The sequence below is a fragment of the Myodes glareolus genome, chromosome 6 (genome assembly GCF_982192425.1).
Source record: "Myodes glareolus chromosome 6, mMyoGla1.1, whole genome shotgun sequence".
Taxonomy (NCBI): domain Eukaryota; kingdom Metazoa; phylum Chordata; class Mammalia; order Rodentia; family Cricetidae; genus Myodes; species Myodes glareolus.
The window spans coordinates 85,724,523-85,746,723 of NC_142031.1; the positions used below are offsets into that span (position 1 = coordinate 85,724,523).

The window sequence follows — 22,201 nt, forward strand, 5'->3', positions numbered from 1 at the left end:
GGAAAGCAGCTTCTATTATTCATATGCGGATGAATTTCATTCTAGTTCAGAAACATTTGGAGAACTGACAACATTCGTGACTTCAAGCTACCAAATGTTCGTGATAGCACCCTGTAATTATGGTGGCTTTTGACACCTGACAGCTTGTGTCTTGAGTCACAGAATGAACAGTGCTATAAGAAAATCAATGTATAGAATGACCGCTTCTGTAACCGTTGTGGCCTGGGCTGTTTGTGCCTTCAGGATGCTGACCACAGGAGGGCTTTCTCCACAGCACAGAGATGCCTCAGGAGCTCACTGAACACTCTTCTCAAATGTCAGACCACATGCAAGACAAACAGCTGACAGATTCCTGTGTCATCAAAATAACCCACATGTCCTCAGCTGTTCCAGTAATGTGCTCATCTGAAGCTGTGCCCACAGCACATGAAGGGTCATGCAGGGCACAAGAATACATACCTTTCCCGACCAGCGATAATGACTGTCCTATCCAGAACTGGCTTCTCACATGTGGTGCCTGCCTGGAAGTCATCCTGGATGCTCTCAATTCATGTTCTGGCCGGCTTAGTGACAGCTACCACCCGAGACTAGCCTGTCCTTTAAAAGGTGATATTTAAAATAAATGTGCCGGTCTCACTGGGTGAGGAGGAGAGAGGGAAGGATGGAGCCTGCTGCTTTAAAAAGGTCGATTCTAGACAGTCGGGAAGTTCTGGGAGTGAGGGCCGGGAGTGCACATTTTACATAGGCACCTGCAGGCGCTTCTTGTCCTCTCTGTTGAAGGTGAGAGCATGACCCTGTCAACTCCTTTCTGCCTTCCTACCGCCCACAGCTGAGTACACATTCTAGAAAGAATGTGTTCAGCATGGGCACCCAGGACCAACAAAATGGGTCAGTGGTTAAAGGCATCTGCCACCAAAACTGCTGCCTCAAGTTCAATACCCAAAACTCAAAATGGTAGAAGGAGGAGTCTTGAAAGTTTTCCTTTGACCTCCGTACATATTCCATGGTGTGTTCTCTCTCTCTCTCTCTCTCTCTCTCTCTCTCTCTCTCTCTCTCTCTCTCTCCACCATGGCATGTACATACACCATGGCATGTACACACATCATGGCATGTACACACATACACACACACACACACCATGGCATGTACACACACACACCCTTGTTTCACATTTCTAAAAGACCAGAGCAGACACTTACACGTGTCAAACAAAATTTATACTTCTTAGACATTACAAGTAGGTGATAGAAAATTCTTTTATTTAAAAAGAATTACATATAGTGAATATTTTCTGTCTAAAAGACTTCAGAACATTTACAAAGTTGTACCAGAACAAGAAATAGATTGATTTCCCCTACTATATTACATATCTCAACTTTCTTCACATGTTTCCACACAAGGGACTTGGGAAGGAAGACGTAAACCACTATAGTGGACCAGGTTCAAGAGTCCAGCTCAATTTGTTTCCAGGTCTTGGAAGAACTTCTCTTGTACTGTTCCAGCTCCTGAAACAAACATCGGCATTACTTTAAGGAAAAGACAAAAGAACACGTAATTTCAAGTAGGCACTTGCTAGTGACAATGTCGTCTGTCATTCACAAGGTTTCTTGCTAATTACTGAGAGTGATTGTACTAAATACTCATTTTCTATAAAAGAGCGGCAACAGTAGACATATGTGCCCCATAAGAAGAGCAACAGTGGGAGGAGGACTGGGGACTTCCATTGTCTGCTTCCTAGACCTCCACATCTTTAACATATGGTAATTTCACAGTAGAGGTAGAAAGCACAGACAGGAGCCTCCACAGGGGATCACCTTGGGGCAGCTTCTGTGCCAGGTACTGTGGAAGCAACTGTACAAAGTCTGTCATTATTCTGGATAAACAAAAACGGCTGCTCTGCGAAATACGCTGACGTTGTTAACCTTCACAGCAGCTGTGAACAGTATCAACTGCTGTGTTCATAAAAAGTACAGTTTATCTTTCACAGTTATTAAAACTGCATTGCTGAAGAGTTTCAAAGCTGCATGCATACTTTAGAATGCTTTTATAGTGATAACTGCAAAGAAGTCTTCAGTTTGCTTCATGTCTGAATGACACCACCCACTTACCAGTTATTTTCCACTTATGCTATTAAAGTTTAACTAATAAAAAGTAGGTAACTGGGTGTGGTGGCACCCACCCTTACTCCAAGACCCCAGGAGGCAAAGAGTTCTCCACGAGTTTGAGGTCAGCCTGGCCAACACAGTGAGTTCCAGGCCAGTCAGACTACACAGCTAGACCTTGTCTCAAAACAACAAAAAAGATTCATAAAAATAAAGTGATATTGCAAGTTCTGTCTTTAACTGGAAATGGTCAGTCATTTTTTATCAAGATCCAGGTGAGGACATTGCTTTGTACGCCTTTGCTGGCTGTGGTATAGAATCTTCTTACAACAGACAAAGAACGGGGCCGGTCACCTGGCCATGCCCAAAGCAAGATGAAGACTCTGCCCCCCGGCCCACCCCTACCTACCCCAACTCTCTTAAGAACCCTGAAGGCTCTGAAGACACATGGTCTATGGTTTTATGAAACACTGCAATTGTATAATATGATATAAAAATATTACAATGGCATCTTCAGCAAAGGACAGTAACATCATTGTTCTCTAACCATGAGATCAGTGTGTCAGTGTGCTTAGTTAAATTATAGCCCTAGGAGCAAGCAGATTGTTTTAAACTGGGTAACTATGGCTAAGCAAGAAGACCTTAAAAGTGAAAGCAATTATTTACCTAAACCTCCCCTCCCCAGCCCTGGACTCCTTTTTTTTTTTTTTTTTTTAAAGACAGGGTCTTGCTATGTTGCCCTGGCTAGCCCATAACTCCTATGCAGACCTCAGCCTCCCCAGTGCTGGGATTAGAGTCATGCATCTGGCTTTTTGGAACCCATTCTCTTTGGGTGGATACCTTGCTTATCCTGGATATAGTGAAGGCCTTGGTTCTTCCTTGGAGCAATGTGCCGTACCCTTTCTGAGGAGAGGATGGGGAGTGGGATGGAGGGGGAGGGGGAGGGAATGGGAGGAGGGAAGGGAGTGGAAACTGGGATTGGTGTGTAAAATAAAAACAGATAGTTTGTTTTCTATTTTAAAAAAAATTAAAAAATTACTGAAAGTTCAAAAATAAAAAATAAAAAAATAAAGTCATGCGTCACCATGACCACATTCCCCTTTAAGCCTCTTTTAAAATATTGAAAAGAGGTAGATGGACGGAACAAACACTTTTCATATTCAGATTCCCTAAAATTAGGAGTGACTTAAAGCTCAAGGACTTAATGTGAGATCTGACAGATAGAGAGACCTTTGAGCAATAAGAGAAAAGAGTACTAATAAGGAAAGACCCCATCTGCAGGAATGCTATGGTCCCCTTCCTCTGATCAGTGTGGGCTGGCTTCACGGGTTACAGGACTTGCCTGTGTCAGAAAGGACTAAGACCAAGAAAGAACCGAAGGCCAAGCTAGCACACTGGCATATTCATGCATTTCCTCTAGGGAGGTGAGTTGCAGAACTGTCCACTCAAGGCCAGTCTGATCTACCAAATGAGACTGTCAAAAAATTTGTTTTGAATAGTAATCATTAAAGAAATATTTTATTAGAGTCTTCCAATGAGGCATTGTGAGATGTGGTGGTGAGGATGTGGTGATGAGGATCTGGATGATGAGGATGTGGTGATGAGGATGTGGTGATGAGGATGTGGTGATGAGGATGTGGTGATGAGGATGTGGTGATGAGGATGTGGTGATGAGGATGTGGTGATGAGGATGTGGTGATGAGGATGTGGTGATGAGGATGTGGTGATGAGGATGTGGTGATGAGGATGTGGTGATGAGGATGTGGTGGTGATGAGGATGTGGTGGTGATGAGGATGTGGTGGTGATGAGGATGTGGTGATGAGGATGTGGTGGATGATGAGGATGTGGTGGTGATGAGGATGTGGTGGTGATGAGGATGTGGTGGTGATGAGGATGTGGTGGTGATGAGGATGTGGTGGTGATGAGGATGTGGTGGTGATGAGGATGTGGTGGGTGATGAGGATGTGGTGGTGATGAGGATGTGGTGGTGATGAGGATGTGGTGGGTGATGAAGATGTGGTGGGTGATGAGGATGTGGTGGGTGATGAAGATGTGGTGGGTGATGAGGATGTGGTGATGGGGATGTGGTGATGAGGATGTGGTGGGTGATGAGGATGTGGTGATGAGGATGTGGTGGGTGATGGGGATGTGGTGATGAGGATGTGGTGATGAGGATGTGGTGATGAGGATGTGGTGATGAGGATGTGGTGGGTGATGAGGATGTGGTGATGAGGATGTGGTGATGAGGATGTGGTGGTGATGAGATGTGGAGGGATGCCCACCACTTCACTGGGACTATTTATAAGGGAGGCGATTCCTCAATAGTAGCTGGGCGTTTTTGGTGGACCAGAATGGAAGTCATGAGCATGCTGCTCCATCCTAAAAGTGCTCTGCTCCACTTTCACTGTAAATGCTCAAGGCTCTGAATGCCACTTTCTGCTCCAGACTAATAATCTGGGTGCTAACAATGGGTGTTGGGGGTAGGGAAGGAGTCAAGAGAAGATCAAGTCCCATCTCTTGTAGGTGCAGAGCTAGCTCTCCACTCACAGGCAACAACACTATGATGTCATCTGTCTTCCTCAGAAGAGCCAGACTGAGCCAGTGCTGGGTCAGAGGGATGTCAGTCATAGCCAGTCCACCCTGCTGTAAGAGCTGCAGGTTACTTCTAGCGGTGATGTGCCCGGATGGAATTGTGGAAAATCCTCAGTGCAGATTTAAGTCAGAAGCAGCTGAGCTCTTCTTTTAAATGAATTCAGTGCCAGCTCAGATCTAAAAACCGCAAGGGCATTTTCAAGGGAAAGCTGCTACCCAGCAATCAACAATCATTAAAAAAATAAAAGATACTATGAAGACAGAAATAAAGTCAACTGGTTAGATTTTCACCAAACCTCATACCTTTATATTCTCTATCATTTTTCTATCAGTCAATCAGTCTATCTATGTATCTATGTATCTTTCTATCTACCTATCTACCTACCTACCTACATACCTACGTACTCACCCATGGTCTATTTTTATAAAATACGTTGTCCTATTGCAGATACAGCATCCAGAATAAAAAGACAACCATGGGAAAGTCTCAGGAATGTCCTTGTCAGAATTCAAAGACTCCCATTCTTTCTTTCTTCCTTCTTTCCTTCCTTCCTTCCTTCCTATCTTCCTATCTGTCTGTCTGTCTGTCCGTCTGTCTGTCTAGTCTCACTTTATGGCTCAGGCTGGTCTCAAACTTGCAAGCCTCCCACTGAAGCCTCTAGAGAGTGGGATGAACTTTTGTTTTAAGATGTCCCAGTAAATCTGGCAGTGACTATCTTGGTCATTAAAAAAATGCAGGTGTATAAATGCAGGTGTATATGTGAATGTTTAGAGAGTGTTAAGAATCTCCTAAATTAATTTTGAGAGCATTACCACTTTTTATATCGGCACACAGTTGGAAACAACTTAAGCTTCTGAAATTCCTTCATGGAAAACATGAAAAAATACTTAAATTCAATTTTTGTCTGTTTGTTTTGTTTTTGGGACAGGGTCTCACACTGTGTAGCCCTGGTTATCTAGGAATTCACTCTGTAGACCAGGCTGGCCTTCAGCTCACACAGATCATCTGCCTCTGCTGCCCCGCTTTAATAGGGGAAAAAAAGGATCTCAGAATGTCAAACTTTAGAATTAGTGATCAATAATCAAGCATCAAATGGTAATCATTATGGTACCTTTACAGCAAAAACACAAATTAGATGAAGAGTCAACGTTTGAGATTAATGTAACTTATCTACCAGAACAACACAAATTAAATTGGCTTTTAGGCAAAATGTAGATACTATATTTTTTTAGGTAAGTAAAAAAAAAAAATCTGTCATCAAGAGATTCTAGCCATTCTGCCATGCGAACTGAATACAGGAGTCGGGGAGAAAGCTCTGGTGCAGTGCGCTTCGCCCACCTTCCACTTTCACTCACAGTGAACTCAGAGAAGACACAACTCCAAAGTGTAAATTCAGAGTTCAGAATACGTCAGCGCATTACTAACGCCTGCGTATGTGACCTTAGCAAAGTAGTCACGATGCAGCAGAAACAGATAATGACAGTTAATAATCGAACCAAACACTCATTAGGAAATGACCTCAAGTAATCTCTCCAGCCAAGGTTCATGTAAAGTAAGGGTTACATCAGTGCATTTGATTGTCTCGACCTCATGTTTCATGCTTTGCTACAAAACCATTTAAATATTCATAGCATATTTACAAGTTGTCTGGAATATGTTTAAATAAAACATTTGCTTACTTAATTTTAGGACCTCTTAGAGTAAAGGGTGAATGCTAGGAAAAATCCCCTGCTCACCAATCCCAGTAAGCAAGTGTCTCCAAATAACCCTTCCAACAGCGTGACTGCCCAAGTCACAAAGTTCTGCAGACCCGCCCAGATAGGGTCATGCTTTCAGTTTGCAGAGTGTGCTATACAAACGTGTCCTCATCCAAGGACGAATACTGTGACACCTCACTCTATCACTGTGAAGTAGATCTGGTAAAAGTCCATGTCCAGGCCTTGTGCCATGGTGAATTCACCAACGCTTACACTCTTACTTAAGATTTGCATACAGAAATGGGGCTACTCTGACATGTACACTTTTAGGCAGACATCCTAGAGTCTGTCAGGTATGCCTATATACCTTGGCCTGAGTGGGTAGAGTCCTTAACTGGACAACTCCCAGTGCAAGGAAAGTATACTACGTCTGACAACAGAATAGAAAACAAACACTTGCAAAGATTCTCACAAATAAGAGTACCATAAAAGCATCTCTCCATCAGTAGGGTGGGAGCCATACCTATCTTTAACATCAAGAAAACTGGGAAATTAGAAAAGGGTTTGTAAGCATTCACATTACTTTGGGTGGTGGAATGGCAGGTTTCTTTTATAGCATATCAGAGTTTTTCTATAGAGGTGTAATACTTAAATAATTCTGAAAGTTAGAAAAAGTTAGGGGAATGTATGAATTTCTCAATGTATGCCATATTTTGATGAAACTGCGTTTTGGGAAATACCTGATCCTTCTGAATTCTCATCTCATCAACTTCGCTTTCGGCGTACTGTGGATCCCGGGCAGGGTCCTGGATGGCCTTCAGCGTGCTGATACTCTGAAATCAGAATTCTGCAAGTCATCTCATGCCCATAACCCTCACTTCAACGATCACACTCTGTCTGAGGGACCAAGCTCTGTCAGCCTGGCACTGTGAGCGCTTCCATTTCCATCAGACTCCTGGAAATCCACCCTGGACACGCATGTCGTGCCCTTCCCCCACTGTCAGATGTCTCCCCCCCCCCAACAGCCAGAGAGCTTTGTTTGAAGGAGGACAGAGGCTGTGTCTTACTCGGTTTTTAACCTCCATGGTGCTTTGCTTACAACAGTCTCAACAAACATTTCCTTATTTAGGAATATGAGAAACAGAAACAGAGCTATCATGGTAGAACCCTGGTGACACTTCTGTCATAGCTGACTGGAGATCTCCAGCAAAGGGGAATACACACCTTTGGGGGGAAGAGCTTTTCATACACCTTTTTCCACAGCTCCATTGGTGAATGGGCCTGAAGCTTTCCAATGTCACTATCAGGAACAGGAGGGGACCCTAAAATTGAAAGTTTTACCCCAAATGACTACAGAGGTTAAATTACTGTAAACTATTAATAAAGCAGATGTCATTTACTAAAGTACAAACCTTAGGTCACTCATTTTCCATCTCCACATTACAGACACCTGAAGTGGGATTCCCCTCTGTATGCTGTGAATACCACTGGTTAATAAAGAACTGCTTTGGACCTATAGCAGGGTAGAACTTAGCTAGGCAGGAAAAACTAAACTGAATGCTGGGAGAAGGAAGGCGGAGTGAGGGAAAGCCATGGAGCCACCACCATAGACAGACATGCTGAAACCTTGCCGGTAGGCCACAAGCCTCATGATAAAATATAAAATAATGGAGATGGGTTAATTTTAGATGTAAGAGCTAGCTAACAATGTGTTTAAGTAATTGGTCAAGCAGTGATTTAATTAGTACAGTTTCTGTGTGGTTATTTTGGGAGTCTGGGTGCCGGAATATGAACAAGCAGAGGGCAGCCAGGAACACACTAGCAGCCTCTTAGTACAGACACCATTAAAATTATGCGTGCCTAGGCTGTTGTGCTGGCAGAGGCAGTAGGAGGTAACAGGTGAGCTCTAACTCACTTTCCACGCCCTGCACTGGTTAGTCCCAGATCTTGATGCTGACACTGAAACACGCAAGTGCTTGTGTTGCTGACACTGAAACACGCATGTGCTTGTGTTGCAGACGTCAGGCAGCAGCACCAGTTGCTTTATGTAAAGTTGATCACAGCACAGAGGTTCATCACTAGTCGATAGTGAACTGCCGTTAAGCACAGCTATATTTTACAACCTTAGAAAACAGTCCAAATATCAACTAGAACTGTGGGCAGCAGATACACTAAAAACTCATTAAAGTACACGGAATTCAAGGTAATACAGACTGGCAGACTCTTCTACATGAGTGTAAATGCAGAGTGCTGGAAAAATGTGAGATAAATTTCCTACACACACACACACATACACACAAGATTCAGCTTCTTCTAGTACTGGAATTGTACCAAGAACCCCATCCATGCTAGGCGCTCCATCGCTGAGTACTAAAATGGTGCTAGCCCTACCATTTTAGTGAGGAAACATATTTATATCTTGGATATTTAAATTACTTTGAAAAATTTTAAAAATTCAGTCACTTTCTGGCAATTTTTAATCTATAACCAGAGACTTTCTTTCTAACATCTTTGTCGTCCCCCAAATGTTCAACTGTGGATCTTTAAAGGCTTCTTGACCATCTTGGAGATAAGATGATGACATTGATACTAGGAACTGAACTTGGGTCCTTTGGAAGAGTAGCAAGTAGTTTTAATTGGTGAGCCATATCTCAGCCCCAGATCTGTGATTTTTAAATTCAATAGTTAGCAAGCCTTTTCTGGCGAGTTATTCTTACAAACGGAAGAATTCCGTCAGCATTATCTATCAGGACATTATTCTTACAGACAGAAGAATTCCATCAACATTATCAGTACACTAGTCTCGCAAATGGGAAAATTCCATCAGCATTCTCTATCATTACACCATTCTCACAGACGGAATTCCGTCAGCACACACAGATTCTCAGTGCTCCTGAAATGAAGCAGGCACCACTAAAAAAGATGCCAATCTGTCTCTACGGCCATCCATTAAGCAGCACCACCCTTGCTACGGTCCCTACATTTGAAGCCGTGTTACCTCAGCTCCTAGGTGTAACAGAGCATAACACCAATCTGACGTCATTTGAAAAATCAAACCATACCCAAGGGTCTAAAGGACTGCTAGGCCCCAAGAGTTTCACAAAGAAACAGCTTTCTTGGGCAGATAAGGGGCTTGATAACTAGACTGTGGAATCTGTGAGAAAATACACCTCAACATCAAGGCAAACTGCTTGCTCTTGTCCTTCCCTTAAATTTTAAAAGAGTGTCTTGCTGTACAGTCCAATCTGACTGGCCTTGAGTTTAAAGCAATCCCCTTGCCTCAGTCTCCAGAGTGCTAGGATTATAGGTGAGATATACCACCACACTCAACTGGAAAACTGTCTTATAATGAAAAATTGAGGCATAGCCGATGGTTCTCAGTCTATCCTACCGCTTCAACCCCACACAGTTGGTCATGACTCGCAGCGTGCTCTGGAGCCCCTGACTTCCCTATACTCCTTATTTCTTCTGAACTCTGGCACCAGAACTTAAAAGTGCATTTTGGAGTAGAGCAGAGATCAGAAATCTGTCTCCTATGCAGTGCCACACTTTCTGTCACAAATATGTCAACGTGTTGTAAGCTACATCAATTCTTGCTATACAAATAAATACATATGAAATAACTGCCAGAAAATGAAGCCAGAGATGGTGGTGTGCTGGATACCAGGAAAACAGGAAGACAAAATCAATAAGTAATTTAAAAAAAAGCAATATTAATAAGTTCACCAACCTATTTGACATAAAGAGTCCAATCCTGCTGTGATAAATAGTGGTTTATTCTGATCCACACATATTGACTTGCTGTATGGCAAAGAAAAAGATTCTAATTTAGTTCACCAATCGAATATGCTGCTACACTCTGCTGTAAACACAGGGCCCAAGTCTTATATAAGTCACTGATGAGAGTATTGACTCAAGTGGATCAGGGAACACTGACTCTGACAGACTCATACCACTGTCCAAACAGATGCGAAACTTCCAACTCCACTGAAAGTTAATAGAAGAAAATAATAGCAAAAGGAAAGCCAAAGAGATGGGAGGGAAGATGTAAAAAAAAATCAGAGAATGAGAAAAATTGGGAAATATCTAATGGTACCTCTTATCAACACCAAATGCCAGCTGGTTGATAACGCCACGTATTTTCAGTAACAGAGCTTCTGATTTGCTGGTGAACTGCACAACAAACAGGAGGCCCAGTTATACTGTGTTCTATGATCTCTGGAACAGGTAAAAATCTAGTTCTGAACAAGCACAAATAGCGAGAGAACTACAATTTCTTTGCCTAAAAACACATTTGGGAAGACAAAACAGGAACTGAATAAAAAAAAATCTTGATAAACCTGCCTCATTACCCAGAGTTCCTGAGTGCACACTGCGGAAAGGACTCCTGTGAGCACACTAATCATTTCACCTACTCCAGTGGCCAGATTTGCACATTTGTATTTGCCTGAAATGTGTGTGCGGTGCATCGACACCAACACTCCTGTTAGACAACTAGAGGCATACATCAAAAGCAAGGCAGTTGCACGGCAGCTGCAGGCGGGACAGTCACACTGAGCTCCCTGAAGTGACTTTTTAGCTTCTTTTTTGAATTGGCTGCAGAGCCTGAGAAAAGAATTACTGAATACTCTCATGGGTGAACTGTAAGAGGATCAAACCAGAGCCTCTCGGGAGAGCACAGGGATGTGGCTTCTGCCGATAACTAGGTTCTGACATGCGTGGAACCAGAAGGCATGGCTACTCTACCAATTGTTAAGTCAGGGGTGGCCTTCTAAAGATCATGCCATTCAGAGGCAAAGGGAACAGCTGAGATGTACAAAGTCACAGGGGTGGGGACCTTAAACTGGAATGAAATATATTGACAGAGCAAAGATATAAACTCTGGTTCCCACGGCAGATCCACAAGATCACGTTAATTCTGGCACAAGAAAAGGCTCACAGGGGAAGTAGTCAAGAGGGGCACTGGGGTACAAAGATCAGATGCAGTCATTTAAAACAAAGAGTTAGGGCAAAGATAATGCTTATCAGATGCTATTTAAAAATTGGGAAAACTTTAATAAAACATGATTGTTTTGCTTAATTTTACTATATAATTATATACTTATTACAATATATTAATATATTGTTATTGATTTAGAATATGTAATTTTGTAATACTTTATTCGTATGTGAATATAACTGCAAATGTGTTTCACAGGATGTAGGGGTGGAAGAACATTAGGAGCTTTCTCACTAACCCCTCCAATGCTACCTCTCACTCCCGCCCCCCGCTGTGAACCTCCTCTCGAATCCGCTCAGTACTGGGGACGACCTCACCCTCACTCAGAGCAACTCGTCCCGTCTTCAGATAATGATCATGTAAGAACGTTCCTTTCTATGGATTAGTACTAAATAAGGCATTAGTGTTAGAATGATCCTCTCTATTGATTATTTTAAAAACTGTAAAAACATTTTTTAAAGCATTATGTCAACAGACATACAGGCAGACAGAGCTCAGGCTAAAAAGGCAGCAAGAACACATAATGAAATGTATTTGGAAAGCTCTAAATGCACAAGAATTGAAAATATACAGAATACGTGGTATTTTTAGCTATGAAAGGAGACCATTAAATATTTATTCAAATACTAAGGTAGCTTTGTTTTTGATTTTTGAAACAAAGTCTCATTATATAGATCTGCAAAAGGTAGTATTATTTTAAATCCTAAAATTAATCCTTCCTTCCTTCCTTCCTTTCCTTCCTTCCCTCCTTCTTTCCTTTTGTTTCGGTTTTCTGATACAAGGTTTCTCTGTGTAACCCTGCCTGTCCTGGGACTCACTCTGTAGACCAGGCTGGCCTCAAACTCACAGAGATCCGCCTGCCTCTGCCTATACTCTGTCAGTATCATCACCTGACAATCTTTTTTAAAATATAATTTATTTATCTTTAGTGCATTGGTGTTTTGCCTGCATGTATACTTGTATAAGTGTGTCAGATCCCCTAGAACTGGAGCTATAGACAGTTGTGAGCTGCCATGTAGGTACTGAGAACTGAACCTAGGTCCTTTGGAAGAGCAGCCAGTGCTCTTAACTACTGAGCCATCACTCCAGCCCTATCTTTCAATTGTACATTTTAAGTTTGCCTAGCAAAAGTAGTTCAGAAATTAAGGTAGTATTTTTTTAGCAAAATGATTTTATATTTTATCTTTTGTATAAAGTCTAGCAAAATCTAGCCTACTAGAGAAGATAGTTACAACTCTCAACTTTTGGTTTGGTTTGTCTTACTATGTAGCTCAGGCTGGCTTGCACTTGGGTGCCTTCTAACTCAGCCTCCTGAGTGTGTCCAGCTGTCACGACCATTTACCAACTAGCTCCATGTTTCAGGTCATATACTGAGCCCTCCACACACCCCTTCTGCTGCTCCTCATAAGAACCTTATGAAGGGACTGGAGAGATGGCTCAGAGGTTAAGAGCACACTGGTTGTTCTTACAAAGGTCCTGAGTTCAATTCACAGCAACCATATGGTGGCTCACAACCATCTGTAATGAGATCTGGTGCCCTCTTCTGGCCTGCAGGCATACATGCAGGCAGAACACTGTATATATGATAGATAAATAAATCTAAAAAAATTAAAAAAAAAAACCTTATGAAGAAGGCACCACTTCCATCCCCTTTCACTTCCCTGAGAGGACAGGGAAGCTTAAGTGACATGCTGGAATCACGTGGCTAATAAGTGGTCACACTGACATTGAGTTGAGGCAGCATGGCTTCAAAATTCATGATTTTGGTTTGGTTTTCTTTTGTTTCTTTTTCTTTTCTTTTTTCTTTTCTTTCCTTTCCTTTTCTTTTCTTTTCTTTTCCTTTCCTTTCTTTTTTTTTTTTTTTTTGAGACAGGGTTTCCCTGTAGCATCCTGGCTGTCCTGGAACTCACTCTGTAGACCAGGTTGGCTGTAAACTCACAGAGATCCACTTGACTCTGCCTCCCAAGTACTGGGATTAAAGGCATATCTTTCCACCACCTGGCCCAAAATTCATGATTTTAATCACCATAGCATCATCTCTTTTATATAAAAACAACATCTTATTAAAGTTTTTTTCTCGTTTTCTTTTGAGGGAATATAGATTCTAATTCTTATGAGGAAAACATGAAAATGAGCGAATACAGCCATCTATCTCTGTAAGCTTGCTTAGTCTTATAGATAGATACAAGCAACGTGGGGAGGAGAAGCCACAAACAGAGTGTGTTCTGTGGACACGCTGCCTAACGGTCTGCAGGACCAGGGCTTTGGCAGTGGGAAAGGAAAGAGGACAAAAGGTGACAGTGGTGCATCTGTCATCACGTCTGCGAGCCTAGCTCCCCCCTCCTGCTCACGTCTGCGAGCCTAGCTCCTCCCTCCTGCTCACTCCCTCCGCTCCACGCACACCCGGAGGGCGGGGAAGGACAGACCATCAGCGAGGCTCCATAATAATGCGCAACAAACCGGAGTGTCTTGCATATCACCTTTCTCTTCTCAGGATCAAAATCCTGTAGGAAAAAATGATTAAAATGGAAAAAATAAGCCAAGAGAAATCCACAGCTCACTCGGGGAGAAACACATTATTTATCTTTAAGCCCCCACCCTGAGGAATTGGGCTAGGTCACCTCCACGTCCATAGCTACAGAGACTGAACAAGGCTGAAGCCTCCTGCTGCCATGGCTATCAGATCTGTTTAAACGCTTGGCTTAAGAGAATCCAGATATAAGCACACATTTTATCCTGCGGAATACCCAAAGGATTCTCTGACAAGCCAAGATAAGAAGAAACTAATTTCCTGCTTTCTTCAATTTAAAGTTGGGAAGTAAATCTTCTCCCTCAGCGGTTAAAGATTTGTTTTCTAAGTCTTTGGCCTCGTCCCTGTTCTAACCACTGTACTTACTTCTTTGGCTTACTGGACCTTAATTTCTAAATCCTTAAGATAGGTGTCTCTGAGCCTGTCCCTTCCACAGTTATTGTTCTTACTTCATCATTTTGATTCAATCCCCACAAAGCATAGCCATTCATGCCCAACGAACAGCTAGAAATGGGAGTGCTTACCTGAAAAATATCATATTTACTTCCAATTATGACCAGCGGTATTGGAAATGGGTCAATTAATTCACGATCCTGTTAATAAATATACTTTGTTGATTATAGTTGTTTATTGCTATGCCCTCAGGAATTTATATTTACTTTTTAAAAAAAACCCTCCAGTTTTGGTCTCTTCATGGACCGTATCTACTGCCCTAGAGTCTGTTACTTTCACCTCATGTTGCATTTTAAGCATAAAGCTAGAGACTGCAGTTCCTAGACACCACGGTACTCATTCCTTTCCTTGCGCTGCGGGTCTAGGGTTTCTCTGTGTAACGTTGGCTGTCCTGGAGCTCACTCTGTAGACCAAGCTGGCCTCAAACTTACAGAGATCCACCTGCTTTTGCCTCCTGAGCACTGGGATCAAGGGTGTGCCACCACCTCCTGGCTACTGCTCTGTTTCCTCTCACCGTAAACAGTCTTTATGGAGTTTCTTGCTCATGTACATTGTTTGCTGTTTGGCTTGTTTTGATCTGATACTACGTCAGGCGCATGCACACAATGGATACCATGAAATGCTTCTCTTAGTTTTCTAAATGATCCACTGCAGACTGTATTTAAATAGCTTGTGCTGCATCACAGCAACTTTATAATGTGAATAGTTTTAGGTGGTGAGAGGAGCACTGTGACGTGTGACAGACACTGAGCAACTGTAAAGCACACGCTGCTGGGGAGGGCAGCTGCTGGGGAGGGCAGCTGCAGGGGAGGGCAGCAGCTGGGGAGGGCAGCTGCTGGGGAGGCAGTGGGAACTCTGCTCCTGCTTCAAGTGCAGCTTGAGCTGGTCTTTGCCAGCTCAATCTGCAGTCTCATCTTCATTTTACAGAGATTATAAAATCAATATCAAAACTCTACTCTAAAACTCCATTTCTTTTGAGGGGTATGGTACACCACAACAATCCCAGCAATGTCTAACAAGAAGATAAAGCCATCTTTTCTTTGCTTTGCTCTTACTGAGGTTTGATGAAATTGCTATAATTTTCCAGTGAGCAGGTTTGTCTACATCAAACAAATTTTAAGTCGTGCAGAAAACTAAAGAAGCTGTGTTGTGACGCTGCCTCTGCTCTGTGTGGGGCTGATACCAGAGGAAACCAATGCAACTCACCGGATGGTCCTTCTGCATGCCGCTCCACATCTTCTGCCTCACCTCAGAGGCTGCCTTGGAATTTGTCTTCCCCAGCTTCAGTATCACTCTGTCTACATGGCTTTTGGTGGCTTGCAGCAGGTTTTCCATGGTGGGCCAAAGGTCATTAGGTTTGGAGAGATCCAAAACAAGAACAATAGAAAATGTCCTAAAGAAACGACAACAGTTTGAAAGAGCAGATTCCCGATCCTGGCTGTTGTGAGAAGCAGATGTACTGAAACTTATGTGAGGTCATGTAAGAAGGACCCAGCGTATCACTATTCTACGACGGGAATGAGGGCAAGAGGGAGCTGCAGCCTTATGTACACGGATGCTCTTTCCTACTGGAACTCAGTACCACAGCAAAACCCAATCCACTTCAGACAGAGACGCTGAAAGCAAGTGGGTTCAACAATGCCATGTTTAGACCTAATTTCACCTTGTGCTCCAGAACAGGAGCGAAAACCTCAACACCAATGACAGCAGCAACACAATATAAGCAGAAGGAAATGGAGGCACTGACGAGCCTTGCTGGGAAACCACAGGCTCACTTAGCCTTCATGAGAGCCCTCCCTAGACAGTGTGATGATGCCCATTTGCGGGATCTGGAATTAGAGGCACATACTCATACAACTAATAAGCTGAAGAACTGCCTTGAAGTTGAAGCTGCATGTCTTTGAGGTGTACTTCTTCGAAAGCACGGCCCTGACTAGCAGGACACTGCCGTCACCACAGGCAGTGGACTCCGTTCCCACACATTAAACATAAGTCTAATTCAACAACAACAAAATTATCCACTTACACATGGATTCAAGTAACTCCAAAAAGATATGTTGTTGGCCAAGAAGCACACAAACCATGCTTAAGGACTAGAGAGATGGTACAGCAGTTAAAAGCACTGGCTGCTCTCCCAGAAAATGAAGCACCCACAGGGTGGCTCAGAACCACCTGTGACTCTAGTTCCAGGGGTGAGATCCCCTGCTGTCTGTAGACGCTGCATGTATGCGGTACACATGCAGGCAAAACATCCATACACATAAAAGTTTTTGAAATTAAAAAAACGCTCAACATCAATCACTGAGTCTAGGGAAAGTGTAAAAGTGTAAAACAAACCACATTAAGAAGACAATCTCACACCCATTAGGGCATCTGTTCCCGAAGGAAAGGAGATAGCAAGTGCTCCGGAGAATACAGAAAAATCAGAACTCTGCAACGCTGGTAAGAAAATAACACGGTGTGACAGCTGCGGCAAACAACGAGGCAGTTCCTAAAACAACAGACAAGAATTTCCACGTGATTCGGCAATTCTGTCTCCAGGTCTATGCTCAAATTCTGAAGCGAAAATTTTGCTATTGTTTGAGCTTTGAGACAGGGACTCCTCTTATAGCCCTGGTTATCCTGGAGCTTATTATACAGCCAAGTATGGCCTTGAACACACTGTGATCTGCTTGCCTAGGCCCCAGACTGCTGGGATTACAGGCACGAGCCACTGTGCCCAGGAGAAAGCTATGACTGAATAAGTTTGTGGATATCAAAGTTCATGGCAACAGCATTCATGATAATCAAAGGGAGAACAACTCAAATGTCCATGGATGAGTTAATAGAAAAAAAATTGCAATATACACCTATATTGGAGTATTACCCACTTTTACAAAGCAAGGCAATTCGACACATGCTCCATATGAACCTTGAAGACATTATGCTAGGTTAGATGAGCTATAAAAAGACAAACTATATGACCTCATTAAATAAGGCACCACAGAGTCAGACTGCAAACAGCCTGCAGGAACGTCACTGTAGGAAGATGAAGATGTTTTAGTAATGGATGTGGTGGTGTTGACTGTAAAACAGGGGGAATGTACTTAATGCCACAGAATAACTCATTTATAGACAATGACAGTGGTCAATTTAATGTTATGTGTATTTTATCAACTGAAAAAACATATATATAAATCCACAAATACTTTTAAAAATGGTCATGACAGATATTTAATCATGGCCAACATTTTTTTTTTTTTCAAGACAGGGTTTTTCTGTGTAGACCTGGCAGTCCTGGAACTAGCTCTGTAGACCAGGCTGCCTGGAATTCACAGAGATCCGCCTGCCTCTGCCTCTAGGTGCTGTGACTGAAGTCGTGTGACATCACGCCCCGCTCACAGACATCATTCTTATTCAACAAACATTCTGCTAGAAGACAAAATGATGCAATTTAGTTATTTTATGTGAGTCAGTCAAACCAGTTGTTTTGTGTAATTCACACAAAACAGTATCTAAATTCTATGTCTGTGGTCTCAATTTAGAAAGGAATCATTTAGATATCAATTGTTAGACATATCTGCAAGGTGGCAGCCCGTTCCTTAGCTCCTCCCCACTCTCACCACCTCTTCTCAGCTGTTAACTACAAATCATGCTAATTCCCAGTAAGTTTTGCTTATCTTCATTAAAGAAAATCAAGCTGGGCTGTAGTGGCACACACCTTTAATCCCAGCACTTAGGAGGCAGATGCAGGTGGATCTCTGTGAGTTTGAGGCCAGCCTGGTCTACAGAGTGAGTTCTAGAATAGCCAGGGCTACACAGAAAAACCCTGTCTTAAAAAACCTAAAAAGAAAAAAAAAGTCAAATATAAAAGTATGTAGCTAATATCACGGGGAAAAGGTGGCTATAAGAGAAACATAGGACCTACATTTATATAAAAGACTAGACATCTTGTCACCAAATGAAGCTTCCAGTACTGGGAATGGGTTGCATCTAATTGAGTTGTTGACCAAAACAAAAATCCCATGGGAATCTCCAAACAACCTAGGTTGTTGCCAAAACAATAGATTGTTCTTCACAAACTGAGAGAAAGGTCACGCTGCCAAAGACAACATCTCCACAACTCACTGAGCACAGAGAAACCAAGGTGGTGTCTCCAGAGCCTTCACCCTCTAAGCCAGCAGCTTTGGCACAGGGAGGTATTCTGCAGGCTACAAGGAGAAATGTAGACATCAACGCAGCTACAGACCCTTCTATCCACAATGCTGTCCCGACTGCAAGATGTGCTGGTGCAGGAGTGGCACCAAGTTTGTGGGAGTCACCAACCTCTATCTGATTTGACTGAAGGCCCACGGCAGGAGAAGAAACTCATACCCGATACTGCTTGGGGAACCAAGAACATGAGACTATCTTAGCCCAGGGACCCAGGGTAAAACCAAATACTACTGTTCTGTTAAAAGAAAGCAATAATAAAAACGAGTTCTAACGACATTCTGCTGTATCATAGATCAGTGCCTTGCTCAGCCATCATCAGAGAAGCTTCCTCCTGCAGCTGGACTGGACGCTCAGGTCCCCAGCCCGAGGACTGGACGCTCAGGTCCCCAGCCCGAGGACTGGACGCTCAGATCCCCAGCCCGAGGACTGGACGCTCAGGTCCCCAGCCCGAGGACTGGACGCTCAGGTCCCCAGCCCGAGGACTGGAAGCTCAGGTCCCCAGCCCCCATGTAAAATTCCGTGCATAGGGCATGCACCTGCACCTGCAATTTCAGTGCTGGGGAGGCAGAGACGGAAACTCCCTGGGGCTCACTGGCTGACCCAGCTACTATCGATGAGCTCCAGGTTCAGTAAGAGACTCTGTCTCAAAAAAAAATTAAATAATGTGAAAAATGATTAAGAAGATAACCCATAGTGACTTTTGACTTCCATGTACAGGCACACACACACATACACACACACACACACACACACACACACACACACACAGGAAAAATAGTTATGCTTTTAATACTAGTACTTGGAAGGCAGAGTCAGGTGAGTTTGAAGCTACCTGAGCTACAGTGCCAGACCCTGTCTCAAAATAAAAGAGAATAAACTATATTTTACTAAAAGGAAGAAATCACTGGATGAGTTAAGTCAGTCTGACCAGTATTCAGCTAGCTCTGGAATTCATTTGTCTGTAAAGAAGACACCCAGCCCCAAGGCTCTTCAAGCACGAATGGAACAAATGGTTGCCTGGTCCTTGAGTTTGGCTCAGCAACAGCAATGGTTTGGGTTAACCTCTGATGAGTAAGATACTTCACATTTAGTTTTTGTTCTTGGCTAAGATCTACTGTGCAATAATCCTTTGTACACTGTGAAGACGTGATGCTCTCATCGGTTTCATGAAGAGCTAGCTGGTCAACAGGTAGGCAGGAAGAGGCTAGGTGGGAGAGCCAGACTGAGAGAACACTTGAAGAAGACACGTGGAGTCACCAGCTAGATGCAGAGGAAATTGGATGTGTAGAAGATGAAGCCAGAAGCCATGAGTCACATGGCAACATGTAAACTAATAAATATGGTTAATTTAAGTTGGAAGAGCTAGTTAATAACAAGCTTAAGTTATCAACTGAGCATTTATAATTAATAATAAGTCTCTGTGTGGTTATTTGGGAGTTGGCTTGTGGGACAGAAAAATTCTGCCTACAAAAATCAGTTCTTAGTAACACCGCAATATCACAAATTTCCACATCTGATATGACGAATGTGTGGGAGTGCCTGTGGGTTTGCCGTTTACCCCTCGGTTTCAGTTCTTAAAAGCCAGTAGCAAGAACAACAACAACAAAAGCTAGGCAGGGGGCTGGAGAGATGGCTCAGTGGTTATGAGCATTGACTGTTCTTCCAGAGGACCCAGGTTAGTTAACTCTCAGTACCCACGTGGCAGCTAACAACTGTCCGTACCTCCAGGATCAGACACCCTCACACAGACACATGCAGGCAAAACACCAATGCACATAAAAAAAAAAAAAAGTGAAGCAGTGGTGGTGTGCACCTTTAATCCCAGCACTCAGGAGGATTTCTGAGTTGGAGGCCAGCCTGGTCTACAGAGTGAGTTGTAGGATAGCCAGGGCTATAGAAAGACCCTGTCTCAAAAAAAAAAAAAAAAAACAAAGACAAAAACAAAACAAAACAAAACAAATGGATGCCAGTATAGAGATATCTCTTCTCCAACACAGTCTTCCTTTGGGTGAAGCTCAGTAATATTGAAATTGAATGAAATTTATGCCCTGGCAATGCTGAAGCACGCATGGCAGTCTGTATATGGTGGTTCTCTTGAACTTGCCCATATTGGGTTTCATGGTCTAGGTTGATGAGGATGACTGACCAGGTCTCTTCCTCAAGAGGACACTGGGTCTCTCATTACAGATGGCTGTGAGCCACCATGTAGTTGCTGGGAACTGAATTCAGGCCTCTGGAAGAGCAGCCAGTGCTCGTCACTGCCGAGTTATCTCTCAAGCACTAGGCTCAGTAATACTACTGTGCACTAAACTCCATGGGAAACTGACAACAGCCAGATGAAGAAAAATCCCAGAGCTGGGTTAACTTACACCAAGAGTGGAAATAATTACGCTTTTCATATTTAGCTTTGAAAATGAGTTCATCACCCAAATATTACTTGAAAACTTGCCAGCAGGCCTGTAAAGTACGCTGCAGGTAGGAAAGCACCTCACTCGGCCCTAGCCAGAGCCCTGGGTCTTCCAAGACTTCTCAAAGGAGCACTAGTCTAAGATCATACAAAGAAAGGGCGGCAAACCTCCAGACAATGGAAAACTGCCTCCAAAATGCAGACTCAGGAAAGCCTGGGCACATGTGTCCCACAAAACGCCTGTGGACATGTGTCCCACAGAACACCTGTGAACGTCCACTCACCTCAAGGTGTCACATGTGATTGGTATGCTTATTAGGTCCAATAAAGAGGTTCCTCCACCCAGTTCCCAAAAGTGAGCAATGTCTTTTGGCTGAAAGAAAATAGAGTTTAAATAATAATCAACTTTAAACTTTTGAGTGTTTTTTAGACATTATTAGCACCTACCAGTAATAATTATAGATATAAAATATTCACCCTCAACTAACCCTTTCTTCTTACTTGAAACATTCACTTTCCTTCCTCTATTCCATATCTTGAAATGTGTCAAATGCATTCCACAAACAAAGCTGAGCCATCAGGAATATGTTTTCTGCTTCCAACTTTATAAATATTATTATCACATGAAATAGACACTTAAAATTTAAGTATTTATTTATTTTGTGTATATGAATGCTCTATATGCATATATTCCTTTATGCCAGAAGAAGGCATCAGATCTCATTATAGATGGTTGTGAGCCACCATGTGGGTGCTGGGAATTGAACTCAGGACCTCTGGAAGAACAGCCAATGTTCTTAACTGATGAACCATCTCTCCAGCCCAGAAAATTTAAGTAACACATTTGGAATTCTGGGGTTCCAGATAAACATAGAGCAGTGAAATAGAACATTTTGATTTAGAAATACAGATGCTCAGAAGTGGACAAGTTGTGCAGGTAAACCCTGAGAAATGGGGGACACGGCAGTGACAGCCCAGAAGTGCGGCAGGAGACTGGGATACGGCTGGTCGTGCTTTGCAGTTTGGAGGATCCTTTAGCTAGCAGAGTCTGACGGGCCAGGCAGCCATGTGGCTTGGAACAATCTGACCTGAGACAGCCTCCCAGGACTTGGATTGGGGCGTTTCTCCTGCTGCCCACTCTCAGGCTGATGCTCAAGAGTGTACGAGGAGCTGACAAAGTGTTTCCATCTAAAACTCATAGTGAAACACTTAACCCAACCAAGAG

The 22,201-nt window shown here is 43.0% G+C and overlaps 1 protein-coding gene across 2 annotated transcripts in view; it reads right to left on the reverse strand.

Moving 5' to 3' along the window:
• Positions 1-1,238: 1,238 nt before the first annotated feature.
• Positions 1,239-22,201, reverse strand: part of Dync2li1 (dynein cytoplasmic 2 light intermediate chain 1) — a 36,797-nt gene continuing 15,834 nt past the window's right edge. The window contains exons 5-13 of one of the 2 annotated variants that reach the window (XM_048416236.3): positions 21,261-21,349; positions 15,582-15,768; positions 14,447-14,515; positions 13,819-13,896; positions 10,490-10,566; positions 10,124-10,194; positions 7,618-7,715; positions 7,134-7,226; positions 1,239-1,505 (exon numbers count right to left, since the gene is read on the reverse strand). In XM_048416236.3, the coding sequence (XP_048272193.1) occupies positions 1,443-1,505; positions 7,134-7,226; positions 7,618-7,715; positions 10,124-10,194; positions 10,490-10,566; positions 13,819-13,896; positions 14,447-14,515; positions 15,582-15,768; positions 21,261-21,349 (825 nt within the window). In that variant the 3' untranslated portion in view covers positions 1,239-1,442. Of the gene's footprint in view, positions 1,506-7,133; positions 7,227-7,617; positions 7,716-10,123; positions 10,195-10,489; positions 10,567-13,743; positions 13,897-14,446; positions 14,516-15,581; positions 15,769-21,260; positions 21,350-22,201 lie in introns of both variants that reach the window. The other variant, XM_087907297.1, reaches the window with a different exon arrangement.